This window comes from Gambusia affinis, linkage group LG23, assembly GCF_019740435.1.
Source record: "Gambusia affinis linkage group LG23, SWU_Gaff_1.0, whole genome shotgun sequence".
In the NCBI taxonomy this organism is placed as follows: Eukaryota; Metazoa; Chordata; class Actinopteri; order Cyprinodontiformes; family Poeciliidae; genus Gambusia; species Gambusia affinis.
Window position 1 is genome coordinate 7,325,060 of NC_057890.1, and position 13,413 is coordinate 7,338,472.

Genomic DNA, 13,413 nt, shown 5'->3' on the forward strand with positions numbered 1-13,413 from the left:
AACCAACCAACCAATTCTGCTCATAAAATATCTCTGTGAAAACTCTTCAAAGCATGTTCTAACTTCACCAGCCAAGACCATTTTCACTTGCAAAGACATCTTCCCTGCTTCAGACCGCAACGTGCAAATAGACATAAACAGGTCGGTGCGGGTGTGAATGTGTCTCGGTCGACAGAAAACGACAAGCTTCAATTTGCAGGCCTCCGCCTCTTCCTGTGCCTGCAAGCCTGCATAATGTGGGACAGTTTAAAGTCTCAAATGCCGCGTTGGCATTCGTTACTCCGTTTATTTCTGCTGCAAGTGATCTTAATCCAAGTAGGACCTACACTGCTTGACTGTTTTCTAAACAAAGATTTTCTCTACAGCTAAAGGAAGAATTAAGCAAAACTGTGCATGCCTGTTCTTCTGCACATTTAATGCAAAACACACCTTGAGTCTTCTCACGTTTCTGTCAAATATTAACCACGAACCTTTGTGTATTTTACAAAGATACTTTGCAATAGACTGCAAAAAAGCAGCGCATAACTGTGAAGCGAAATGAAACTGATGTCTGGTTTTAAATATTGTGTTAGAAGACTTCAAAAGTTAATGCTCCAACTATAATTTTTTTTTAAAAAGGGTCATTCTATTTGCAAAGAAAATTTTCATTCCGCTTCAAAATTATTGCCTCTTTGTCAAGAAAAAGATTGTGTTTGAACGCGGCAGCATGTGAAAACATTTGCGTGTTGGTCCTTTTATTTTGCCGCTGTTCGTTCTCCATCGAGTTCAACCTACCTGAGAGTAGAAATTAGCCATAGTGGTTGTTTCTATGTCCTTCTTTCCGAGTATTTCCATTTTGACAGGAGCCGACGGGAACTTGGTTGAAAAGTAATCCAAGAAGTCGGGAAGGTTCTTGGCTTCTCCGTGAACAATTCCCATGACGTAATGAGCTGCCTGCAACAAAGCAAAGGAAGAAGCTGGTATGTGATTCAGAAATGACAGATTAGGTTTCTAGAATGAAACGTGCGCCATTAAAAACTATCTTAAAAAAAGAAAAAGAAAAAAAAAAAGCAATTTGAAAGGTTATCTATTTCTCAGAAGGACTTTACCTTGGACTGGTCCTCGCTGAACGATAACGTGACAAACTCCTGGGCAAATCTCTGCCTCTGGTCCACAGAGAGAGAGGAGAGCTGAGACGCATACGCATGAGCTACCAGAGCCCCTCCATTCGGCTGGTTTTCGATGTAAATGTAGGGCGCAAACTCGAGGCCTGCCATTCCAGGATGGATCCTCTGCGAGTTGTGTTTTGTAGAAACTGGGAGCTTTGAGTTGGAGGAGTTGAAGAGTGATTTGGAGGCAGGAGGAGGAGAAGAGGGCCTGAGATTGGAGTTTTTATTGTTGGACGTCAGGTAAACGGGTGGAGGAGACTTGAAGGGCGACGCAGAAGAGTTGTTTGTTTGCTCGGGGAAGGAGAAGGAGTTGGAGGACGAGGAGGGAGGAGGTGGTAGGAGAAGCAGGCCGGCGCAGATGGTTTGGCAGGAGCGGTGGTACATCTTCACTCTCTTGTACTTCTCCCCGTCTTTGTGTTTCTTCTTCTTTTTCTTCTTCACTTTTTTGATTTGCAGCTCCTCCAACTTGATCTTCGCTTTCTCTTTTTCTTCTGGACGGGGCCGACAGAAAGACAGGGAGAGCGAACTTTAGTTTTCAAATATTAATGAGCAAGTTCAAGAATTATTTTGAAGCAAAGCGCTCCATTGCAATAATTTCTCTCGCTTTCTGATCTCGGAACACCGTGGAAAAGTAACAAATAATGGTAGAAGAAATCAAAACATCCACATTGAGCCTTTAACGAGCCAAACAAGACGACTACTTTAAACAAGCATTTAAAGGGAGAACACTGAAAGAAATGAGCACTAACTATTTTTAAACAAGAACAGACAGATGAGTCATCGCGCTCCCCAGCTGACATGCCTCTTCCCGTGGTGTACATACTAAATAAATTGAAACAGAATCCCTCGAGAAAAGCAGCTCCGACTGAGTCAGGAAACGGTTTAGTCAATATCTGAAGAGAGATAAAAAAATAAAAAATAAAAAACCTGCACCACGGTTCATCTCCTTAAATCCCAGAAGCTAGACAAATTGGAACGTGGAAATTTCGACTCGCCGCTGTTTGTGACTGTTTGTGTGAGGGAAACAATTACCAGGGTGAATCTTCTGGACTCTGATGGTGACTATTCCTTACTCCCATTTTTATCTGTGTGCATGCAAGTGTGTGAGCGACGCCGTTAGAGCATGTACTTCCTGCCAGACGAGGGAGAATACGAAACAGCAGAGGGACAGACGGTATTAAAGAGAGCAGCAGAGAGACGGGGTATTTAGAGTACAATACTAGAGCTACTAATCCAAAAGCTCTTTAACACACAAACCACCCCTCCCCCCTAACTCAAACTAAATATGGACACAAACAGAAACACTTCTGTTCCCAAATGGGAACCTTCATCACAGCAGCCAGATATTGACAAAAATGCACGGATCATAATCAGTCTGGTGGAGATTTATGTTATTATTTTCCAGGACTGAATTTAATAACCGCTTTACAGCTTGTTTTATTTGATCTTTTTGCTACCACAAGCTTCAGTGCATTTCATTTTATGTGCAAAGAAATTTAGCCTCGGTTATTTAAATCTTTTAAAGAGTAAAAGTCTGAAAAGTGCGGCGTGCGTTTATCTCGCAACCCAAAATAAGAAAAAGTCGCCTCCCAAAATCTGCCCGTCTGTCGGCAGGGTAGCAAAAATCTTTCTTTACTCTAAAAAAAAACCATGAAGACGCTGACCTCTACCTCTAATGTCCTCGTATTTCTTACAATAAACACAAAGTGACTTGTGTCGTTACGTTATTTGTTTACCGTTACTTTTTCGGTTTCCGTTTACTCTACCCCAACTTCACGGTGAAGGATTGTACGTGACAAAAGCACACAAGCTGGTGTGTAGTCCTCCATTAATTATGACACATGTATGATCGATATTAATAGAATGACCCTTCAACAGGTCAAACCTTTGCGGAGGCTGTCTCGAACAAAACATGGAAAAATTAAAGAAGAAAAAAAAAAAAACTCTCCATGGAACGACCAAATAATTTCACACAGAAGAGAAGCAGGCCTTCACAGTTGTTACATAATTACACAATTCTGATTATTTAGGCTAATTAGGATCACTCGCATAATTAGGCTTTTCATTTCTAATCCTCAGCCAACTCATAATATGCTGTGTATTATGACTGTGTAACATTTTCACATGGCTTTCCATTGTCTGACAGACTGAAAAATTCAAAGAACACTATTATTTACCGTACTCATCAGGCTGACACCTATATCCAGGTTTTGGGTTCTGATGTCTAACCTCTCCGTTCTGATTTCGAATGTCTCCAAAGTGTGCAAAACACACACCGCAGAAGCAAAAAAGGTTGCTTGACATAAAGCAGTGATTTTGAAATCCAGAAAAAAAATAAAATAAAATTATGCATCAAAGAATCTATCAAAAACTAAAAAGGGTCCAGAAAATATCGGGCACTGATCAAAATAACACCAGTTCTTCACCTGTTTGGCCAGATGACACGTTGTGTCTAAAGCTACCAGATTATTCTAACACTCTTTAATCATCTCACTTTAGTTCGGATTATTTTTAATGCAGCAGGAAGCTGGCTGAATGTTTTGAATGCTGTTCCTGTATCTTCTTATGTTACAGTTCTCAAAAAGAAAATGAAAACCAGTGCATTTATAGAACAAAAAAAAAAAGGGGCACACTTGTGTTTTAATGCATTTCATAATTAATAATCAATGGACAGGCCAGATAAATTGAAGATTCCATCACTATTATTTAAATCTAGTTAAAATACTTGTGCAGGTTAATCAGAAAGCTCTAAAAGACTGACGCTGAAACTAAAGACAGACTGAAAAGCCACTTTTAATAAACAACCCCTCCATCAGTTAATCCACTGCAACCCTCAGTGACTGTCGCAATAAAACCAGTGGAGATAGTCCTTACAGGAAATCTCTTTCTGTTCCCCCCTCTACCGCCTGCTTTAAAGTAAAAGCACGTCTAATGAATAACTAAAATTCCTTGTGCCACTCGGCTGAACAGTCCTGATCTGCTTAAGGTCAGATAAGTTTGCAGTCAAATCCACACACAGACCCACAAACCACCTCAACGGCAGTGAAAAGGATTTACTGTCAGAATGGTCGTTTGTTGCTTATTGATTCTCTATCCCCTCCTCCACTGGCTGCCTCGCTCGCTCTCTCTCTCTCTCTGTCTCAATCGTAAACTTACCACTCTTTCGCTGATTAGATTTCTAACTTTCTCCTCAGAGTCTCTATGTCACTTGCGGCATTTACAGGCTGAGTACTCTGAGTTAACACCACAGTACTTTCCTGATCTGGTCTGCTAGTAAGCTTTTTTTTTTTTTTCGCCCGCCTCCTTCAAAAGATTCAAAATCTCACGGTGGATTTCAGCATCTCTATTATCCTAAACACACATGATTAAATACCAGACTCCCGCACAGGGTGACTGCAGGATTAGCGCTCACTCTTACTCTCGGTCTCTCGCTAGACCAGTCATCTCCCAAAGTCTTCATAAGTAATGAGAAGATGAATCAACATGACGAGGCTGCACTTCCTCTCTCCAGAGAGCAGGAAGAGTGACATATTACAGATAATCTCTATGTAATTTCCATCTGCAGCCAGTGGTCATGGTGTGTGGTTAAAGTGCCGCTAAGTCCTTGAAATGTCAGCGCGGCCGTGACATTATGCTATGGAAGACTGCCAGTCCGACTGCAGTTTCAGAACAAATCAAATCAATGGGAATAAAGCCGGTATTCATCGAGATCTACCTGGCTGTGTGACGCCGATTTAACCTTGTAAGCTTCACTCAACTTATGTTTTTCCCGATTGGGAAAACAAAGAAAAGAGAATATTTTAATGCTATATTATGATAAAAAATAAAATACAAGTTGGCTGGGTGGTGAGAAGCAATATATTAATAAATGAATCTATGCCGAGTTTAGCCTTCGACAGGCAAAACGAGAGGCATTGAAATTTGCTAAAGTACACAACTCTTGGATTTTGTTTTTCCCCTCAACAACCCCTTCTGACCTGCTACAGGTGAATCTCAGTGCTTTACAGCGTTACTGAAATTTATTCCGATAATTCAAAAGTTCAAAGAGTGAAACTCTGATTCATTACACAAAGAGTGGCGTCTTTCATAGGTTTATTTCTGTTCATTTTTATGAATAAATAGGCCAAACAAAAACTCATTTCTAACATAGGAAAGGCACAGTGAAGTGGTCAGAAGGAGTATCGCTGCAGTCACCCTCACCAAGGAGGGTAAGCTGGAAATGTTAGTTGGCTTTTCAAAAAGGGCTGTGTGCAAGCACGTTAGAGGAAAGTTGAGTGGAGGGAAGAAGTGGAGAAAAAAGATTTCTCAAGCAACAACAAAGCTATTTCTCACTGGCCCTAGTTTTTGAAGAAACTATTTTGTTCTTCCCCTATCCAGAAGCTAGAAAACAATTAACTGAAACTGATGGATATAAAATCATACATCATACAATCGTCACTGTCTGAGCAGAATTACTGAAATAAATAAACTGATAATATTCTAACATGCACGTGTCGTCACAGTAGATTTTATGTTTGGTATCAGATGATTGAACGTAAATGCATGCCACACTTTAAAGATTTTATTTTTTATTTTTGGCAAAGAGCTTCGACAACCATGTATTGTTTTCCTTTAGCTTCACTGTTTTACATCAGCTTTTGACTTTTTATTAAATGAAAATAAATGTAAGTTTGTCGTTGGCAAAATATGAAACCCTTCAGAGGATATTAATGCGTTTGCGAGACAAAAACAGTAGGAGAAAAAACTAATTCATGAACCATAAGCAAAAGTGACCAAAAGCCAAAAAGGAGTTCTTACAGAGGCGCGTAAAAATTAGTCAGCTGGTCCGACTAAATAAATCATGAGCTCCGTTTCATCACATGGCAGGAAGCCCGCCCCAAAGGTCAAGCTAATGTCACAGATGCTATCGTCACACCTTCAGCTTCCTGCTGCCAGCCCCATTACAGTGAAACGTTTCGATTTTTACGGCACCGTATTAGCAGCTTTTATAACCTCTGAACATTAATCTTGCACTAATGATTAACGGCACACCACCTTGTGGAAGAAAGAGTTTGAAATATGGAGCACATTCATTCCGATGTCTGACATTACAAACATTTTCCTTTTTGAATGTTATGTGAAGGTTTTGTGCTACTTCCTGTCGTTTAGGCTATGACTTAACAATTAAATTTCCCTCATAATTACTTTAATTAGAAAATAATTATCTGAACATCTTAAAATACCACTTTCACCAACTGCAGCTTCAACAGACGAGATTTGTTTCCCTCCCGCTCGTCATTTGGTATGCATGAGAGTTTCACCCAACCTTTAATCGGCTGCTTGACTTCGCCGTTCTCTCTCTTGATCTCATTCATCACTTTGTGCTTTTTCTTCTCCTTCTCTCGTTCTTTCACCTTCTTCTTTTCGCGGGCCTTCATCTCGTCCTTGTTGGGATTTTCTGCAAAAATGGATAAGGTAGGTTTGATTATTTCAGACCACACAAGTTGATGTGCGCTTAGTCCAGGCTACCTTATTTTAAACCAGAAAAAAAAATCTGTTGAAAATGTTGATATTCCTCTTTTGTTTGCTGGAGGGTTTTAGTTTTTTTAAATTTTTTTATTTTTTTGAAAGGCACAGCAAGGACGCCGACTAACACCCGCAGTTCCCGCCTGAACAACGATCCTCCACCTTTCTTGATAAAACTTCCAAGTTTGATCCAATCTTTTCTTACTCGCCCTCTTTGATCATTTGCTTCCTTTCACTTCCCATAAAAAATTCATTAAAAAAAACTGATAACTTTCTTATTTGAACCCTGTCAGCAGAAGCAGCTGGTAAAAAGGAAGCTGTGTTTTCATACTGCAGGTTGAAGATCACAGTCTAGCTCTGCTCACTGTTCGCAGGAATAAAGATAAAAGAACCCTTGCAGGAGCGGAGAAGAATAATAAGTGAACTGATTCGCTGGTACGATATTGACACTCAAATAACGGCAAGTAAGTTACTGAAATCTACCAATTTTCAACTTGGCCAGCTGACCACAAAAATTCCAATCTTCTATCTTTTCGGTGAATGCACCGTCTCTCCAGATGTGGGAGTTGTTGCTGAGGAAGGAGAGACTCTAAGGCGTAACTACATCAGAATCAGTAATGTTCTAACAAAAAAGGAGCAAACATGTAAGGAAATATTTAGGCAGTGTTTGTTTCGATTTTTTTGCCATTGGTGTCATTTCCTAATTGCCTTTTCCAGGTAAAAAAACTGAGGCATCCATCACAGTTTGTCAACTCACACTACAGATGGGTAAATATCGCTATTGTCCATATTGATGTCAGGGAAATAAATCAGTGGAGGTGACCATTTAAAACGTGAAACATTGTTTTACAGAAATTCTACTTTTTTCCCCACACACACACAGTGTGACGTCAACTCTGATCCCATCATGAGTAATGAATGACATTAACTGCCTAATAAATATATTAACAAATACAAGCCCAGCTGGGTTACCCAACCTCAACTACACTGAAAAGAAAAAAAAAAAAAAAGAAAAAGCATACTGCATCACAGCTCAACACAGGGGAATCCCCATAGAAATGAACAGAAACTTTCTCATAGGCTTCACTTGTTCTAATATACAGACTTCTGTGGAGGTATAAATGATCAGAAATGAATGTGCAGCCCTTTTCTGGCTGTTTTGTTTTCTGATTTTGCTGCAGCCATCGGTTTTGGAAGGGGAGCACAGCGGGAGGTTTTCACCATTCCGATGATCACAGGAAAGACGCCAGAGGCAGGCGGCTCGCAATCTTCAACTACGCCACCCGTTGCTCGCATCCAGCGTCTCAAATTCAGGGGAACAAAACGAGAAAATAAGATATATGCATACATCAGTGGGGTTTTGTTTGATGTTGTCTGTCGGGGAGGAAAAAAACACGATGTAGAATGAAAAACGGCTTCATTCTTTCACCGTCTGTGCTCAGTTTTGCACTCATTTCACCGGTGTTTAAAACTTGTGTATTTTGCAGACATTTCTGAGCCCACCTGCCACATGGTGACCCCGGTGACCTTTAAAGTCCAGGAGAACATTTGGACCTGCAGCAACATAATATTGCTACTGTACAAGTCTTGATGGAGCAAACAAACACTGACAAACTGATTCTTTCAATATCAACGTCTGTCCATCAATATATATATATATATATATATATATATATATATATATATATATATATATATATATATAAAAATTGACATATTTTAAGCAGAACACAAATGCATGACAGAAAAGAAGCACTCTGCTTAGTTTAATGGATGTTTCATGTTTGAATACGGGAGACTCAAACAAGCACAAACGCTGTGTACCCAGAAACGCTGGGAAGTGTAATCCATCAAGCCTCTGTCGCATTCTTAAAGTTATATAAGTTTTTTTTTTTTGTTTTTTTTAAAGGAGCTAAATGAAGACCATATTTTGTCCAGCAGGCTCATACTGTGGATCTGTCAACAGCATCTCGGCACACACATGGCCCCTAAATGAAACTGAATTTATTCATAATAAAACGGTGCATGAAGTCAGATTTTTTGATTCACAAATAGCTATAGGGAAGAAGATATCCTTTATTTCCAATGAACGCAAGCTGAGTACACCGGCGTCTTATAAAGGGAACCCCCACATCAATATGCTACTTCTGGTATAGCAAGTCCAAGCTTCTCAAAGAAATTATATCGAATAAGGGAAAACTAAATCCAACCCAGGCGTAACCCTGACTAGGACGTTTGAGCAACTTAAAGTTCTTCTAATAGATATCAGAGAAGTAAATGGTAAACAGATTTTATGGGTCCATTTGTTTTTTTCAAGAGTCAAATATGGAAAATATTTGTTGAGAAAAAAAACAATTTATATCACTATTTATATCACTTTAAAAGCATTAGGAATATCATTTTTCTTTTTTGTTCAACAATTGAATCTCAGCATAGATTTGTTTTGTTTGTTTGAACATTGTTTTACATGTTCTTGGTCAAAAATGTCTGATATTCTTTGACCTTTTATTTAAATTTGTTGAGTCATCTCTTACTGGCCAAGGTAACTATTAGACATTTACATCAACACAAAGTAATTTTTTAACTCTTTGACTAGCCCAAGTACAAACACAGGTCAAAGTTGGAGGGAAAACTAAAAAAAAAAAAAAAAAAAAAAGTGACACCACTTTTTTCCCCCCTCACAAAATTTTGATTTCATTCTGAGAATCGTCTTAAAACGTTTACATTCACTATACTGATAACAACCAACCCTTTTCTGTTGCAGGACCAAACGCAGTCAGCAGTCGCTGTTCCCTCAGGGAAGCACCAACGCCAGCTAACGCTAATAATATTACTTGATGATCTGATACTGCTTGGATCCTCGCAGGAGAATTCTTGCCCTTCAAGAGAGTACAGTGCAACTTTAAGAAAGTGTTTCTGAACCTATGAGTCTCCATGCTTAAACTACATCTGAGAAAACTGTTTAACACCAGTGAAATATTACTAGACGTGTCAGAAAATAATAGTTCAAGTTGCAAACTACAGATGTCAAATGAACAGCATTAAAGGAAACCAGTTACCTTACTTTTAAAGCAATAATACACAGATGTATACCAATTTTGATCAATACTGTAGTTTCATAAAGTATTGCCTGCTGGTTTTTTTACACAAGCAACATAAAAGTACCCCCACCCCCACCTCCACCCCTAAGTCTGTTTACAGCACTGCATCTTCCAACCTTTCTGGGCAATAACATCCTATCCTGGTGTCCAATTTGACAGCAGTAGCTGTTCATGGTGTGTCATGACCTCTTAAACTGACCAACTGGAAAAGGGTGACATCATGCGCTCACACACACCGACATGTGCCCACCGGATCTCCCCGCTAGAGCACTAAAAATTTTTATTTGTGAGGAGACAGAGGCACACAGAAAACAAAACACAGACCTGTCTAAAAATATTTCTACACTGTACGTTTTTTTCACATTACAACCACAGACAGCAATGTGTTTTAGAAGGATTTTCACCGATTTACCAAAAGAATATAATGCATAATTTTAAAGTGGAAGGAAAATTATGCATTGTTTTCAAAGTTGGTCTCACTGTATACTTTACTGTCGGGATGGGTGCACCGAGTTACTTTTCTGCCACGTAATTTAGATGCTGGTCACATTGTTCAACCCTGGTCCAGTTTTACCTGAACACCTTGCCGTGTCCCATTCATCCCTTTTGGCAAACTGAAAACAAGATTTATTTCCACAATAGCTCTCTTTTGCCAAATCTTCCATAGAAGCCAAATTTGTGCATGATAAAATAAATATGTCTATCAACCCTTGGGATATTGTTTCATAACCTAATCCAACTTTAAACTTTTAAGCTACATCCAGGTCTTTCTTTCCTACAGAAAAGAAAGGAAAGAAAGACCTGGAAAAACCAAGCATTCTCGAGTGGTAGGGTGAATGGCGATTTGCGTCCAACATAAGGTGGAAGTCATGAGTCTCAAAGGAGATTTTCCTTAGAAAAGAAATTATTTACACTCAAGATCCAATAAAAAGCATTCATATGACTTCATATTTTAGACAACTATATATTGACAGTAAATTGAGTCAGAAAATTACAATAAATGGTTAAGCTGAATAAAACAAAACTACATATTTGTCAAAAGACAGACTAAAACAAAGCAAAATGTGTGACTCAGAATTAATAAAAAATTATATTCGCTATAACTTGAATAAATGTGGAAAAGTAAAACATTTATGAATACTGCTATACTGTGGCACTCAACCTCTCACTAAAATGTAATAAAGCTGCAGAATTGTTGTCGCAAAGACTGCATGGATTCAATATTTAGAATAGTTCATATTATTGAAGTAGCCTTGCTTTTAAACTCAGCTTTCCAATATTAAACTTGGCCAGTCTGGTCAGATGCCCTGGCACTGCTTTTATACACTTGGGAAGATGAAGTAACTCAAGGAGATTGGTTCAACCAATGACATGATGTAGAATAAAATAGAAGATAGAGAAAATGTAAATTGAGGCTCGTGCCTTCAGACAAAAAGCAAAAATAAAATAAAACCATACAAATATATTAAATTACTTTCAATATGCAATGGTTAAGTCATAGAAGGCTTGAATAGTTTATTTAGGTAACTATGTGACAATGTTATTGTTACTTCTCAGAATGTGTAATATTTAACAACACAGTTGGCCGTGATAACGCTTTAGTAGTAAATGCAATGAATGTGAAACAAATTGTTCTAATTTCTAAATTAATTTTTGCCACCTTCGTAATTGTTTCAGCTAGCACGGGACGCTGTCTGACTGCTCATCCATACCGCCTGAGGTTACAGAGGGGGGCGTGGTGCACTACCAAAACAACACTTAGCCTATAATGGCGGGCGGCTGTCATATTGTTTTGACAGAATGAGCGTGTAGTTCTTCTACGCTCACAATTCGTAATAAAAATAAAGCGAAGAACCATAAAAATAAACAACTCGGCTTGGGTTCTAGGTCGACATTTGGTTTAGTTTCACTATAATTGCCGTTTTCTAAGAAAATGTGTAACATTGTAGCCATACGTCGTAATTACGTAACTATTCCGCCGCAGCAAGAGAGAGGCTGATTATAATTCCAAATACCAGGTCGCGTGACTGACCGACGTTCTTTCTAGAGCTCGAGGGTTCACGCGCGGGTGAGCGAGCGACAAAAAAAAAAAAAAAAAAAAACGCTGGCAGAACGCAGCCCATAGACACGTCGATCAAACGGAGTTAAAAAAAATCACTAAACAGGTTGTAAACATTCCCCCTGGCGTTCAAATGTTGACTACAGAAGCGCTTGGCTCGTTTGTGTATGATTTCACGACTGAGGATTTTTAAAAAGGAGCTAAAAGTGGGACTACTGGGATATATTAAAAGGCAGACACTCTCTGGGACTGGGCCACATGTTCAAATGGCTGAATCTGCCAGCTAAGAAGCTATAAAAGAGCACAACTCGAGACCACTTATTAAAAAACATGAAAGTTCTGGTATTAAAGACAAAAACGAAAATTATAACGGCCTACCTTTTGATGGTAACAGGACATCTCCATTTTCTCTCTTTGCTGCAGAAACGTTGTTAAACCCTTTACTGTCGTTGCTGTTAGTAACATTATTCCCAACTCCGGAGGTCACAAACAGTTCATGTTTCTTTTTCTCCTCCCCGCCTCCTTTCCTTTTTTCTCTCTCCTTCTCCTTCTGTTTATCTTTACACTTGGTTTTCGAGGAAGGCGCCTTGTGGAGGAAGAAATCGCTCTGTTTAAAGACTTTGAGTGGCTGGGATCCATCGGTAGCAGGCACCGGAGGGTTGCTGCTGCTGTTCGTCTTAACCGGGCTGAAGCTCCATAAGCCCGCGCTACTGCTACTACGATTCTGCTGCTTAGTGAGCTGCTGGGTTTTCTTTTTCCCGCTGCCGTTGCTTCCATCACCCGCGTCCTTGCTGACTTTCTTGGGTTTAACGCTCCTCTCCTCGACTCGGACCTTCTTGGGTGGGCTAAAATCTCCGGAACACTGCGGGCGGTTGTCAGCGGCTCCCTTCGACTCGGCTGCCTTACCGAATCCGTTTTTGACCGAAGCTCCGGTAGCGGAAGGAGAAGCAGCAACAGCCGGAGCTCCGGAGAGGTGAACAGAGCCGTGCGAGTCAGCCATCTTGAGGCTTCTCCCTCTATTTACTCTCTTCCCCAACAGCCACCGATGCTGCTGTTTTTTTTTTTTTTCCGCGACGCACAAGCTATGTGGGGGCGGGGCTTTGCATTGATTGACAAGTATGGAATCGGGGGCGGGGTCTAATTATGACTGACAGCAGGGGGCGGGGCTAGCCTGAATAAATAAGGAACTGTTTTTCACATCAGTGAGATCTCACTGTGTATTAAAGAAATAGTTATCTCAATATCTCACACACTGAATGATGTAAATTGCCTCAAGTAATTTTGTCAGAGGAAAAAATAAATAAATGCATGTACAACTACTTCAAAACTCAATTTAGTAAGCTATATTTTTGATTTAATAAAGCCCATTTTACTATATATTGATTTGGAAAATAATTTAGAAGTCATACGACAACCAAGGTAAATGCAAAACGCAGTCTTAATTTTATTTATTAGAGGGGAAGAAAGTCCAAATCAACTTGGTCCAACTTTTCCTAGTTAAAGTCCTGACTTAAATCTGACTGAGATGCTGTGGAAGTATGTTAAACAGGCTGTTCATGCTTGAAATCCTCTGATGTGGCTGAAAAAAAACCAATTCAAC

At 39.5% G+C, this 13,413-nt stretch overlaps 1 protein-coding gene across 1 annotated transcript in view; it reads right to left on the reverse strand.

Annotated features, from left to right (window-relative positions):
- Window positions 1–12,893, reverse strand: part of LOC122826743 (lysine-specific demethylase RSBN1L-like) — a 29,170-nt gene extending 16,277 nt beyond the window's left edge. The window contains exons 1-4 of the mRNA XM_044108962.1: window positions 12,192–12,893; window positions 6,454–6,585; window positions 1,089–1,639; window positions 775–933 (exon numbers count right to left, since the gene is read on the reverse strand). Of these exons, the coding sequence (XP_043964897.1) occupies window positions 775–933; window positions 1,089–1,639; window positions 6,454–6,585; window positions 12,192–12,813 (1,464 nt within the window). The 5' untranslated portion in view covers window positions 12,814–12,893. The remainder of the gene's footprint in view (window positions 1–774; window positions 934–1,088; window positions 1,640–6,453; window positions 6,586–12,191) is intronic.
- Between the last annotated feature and the right edge of the window lie 520 nt (window positions 12,894–13,413).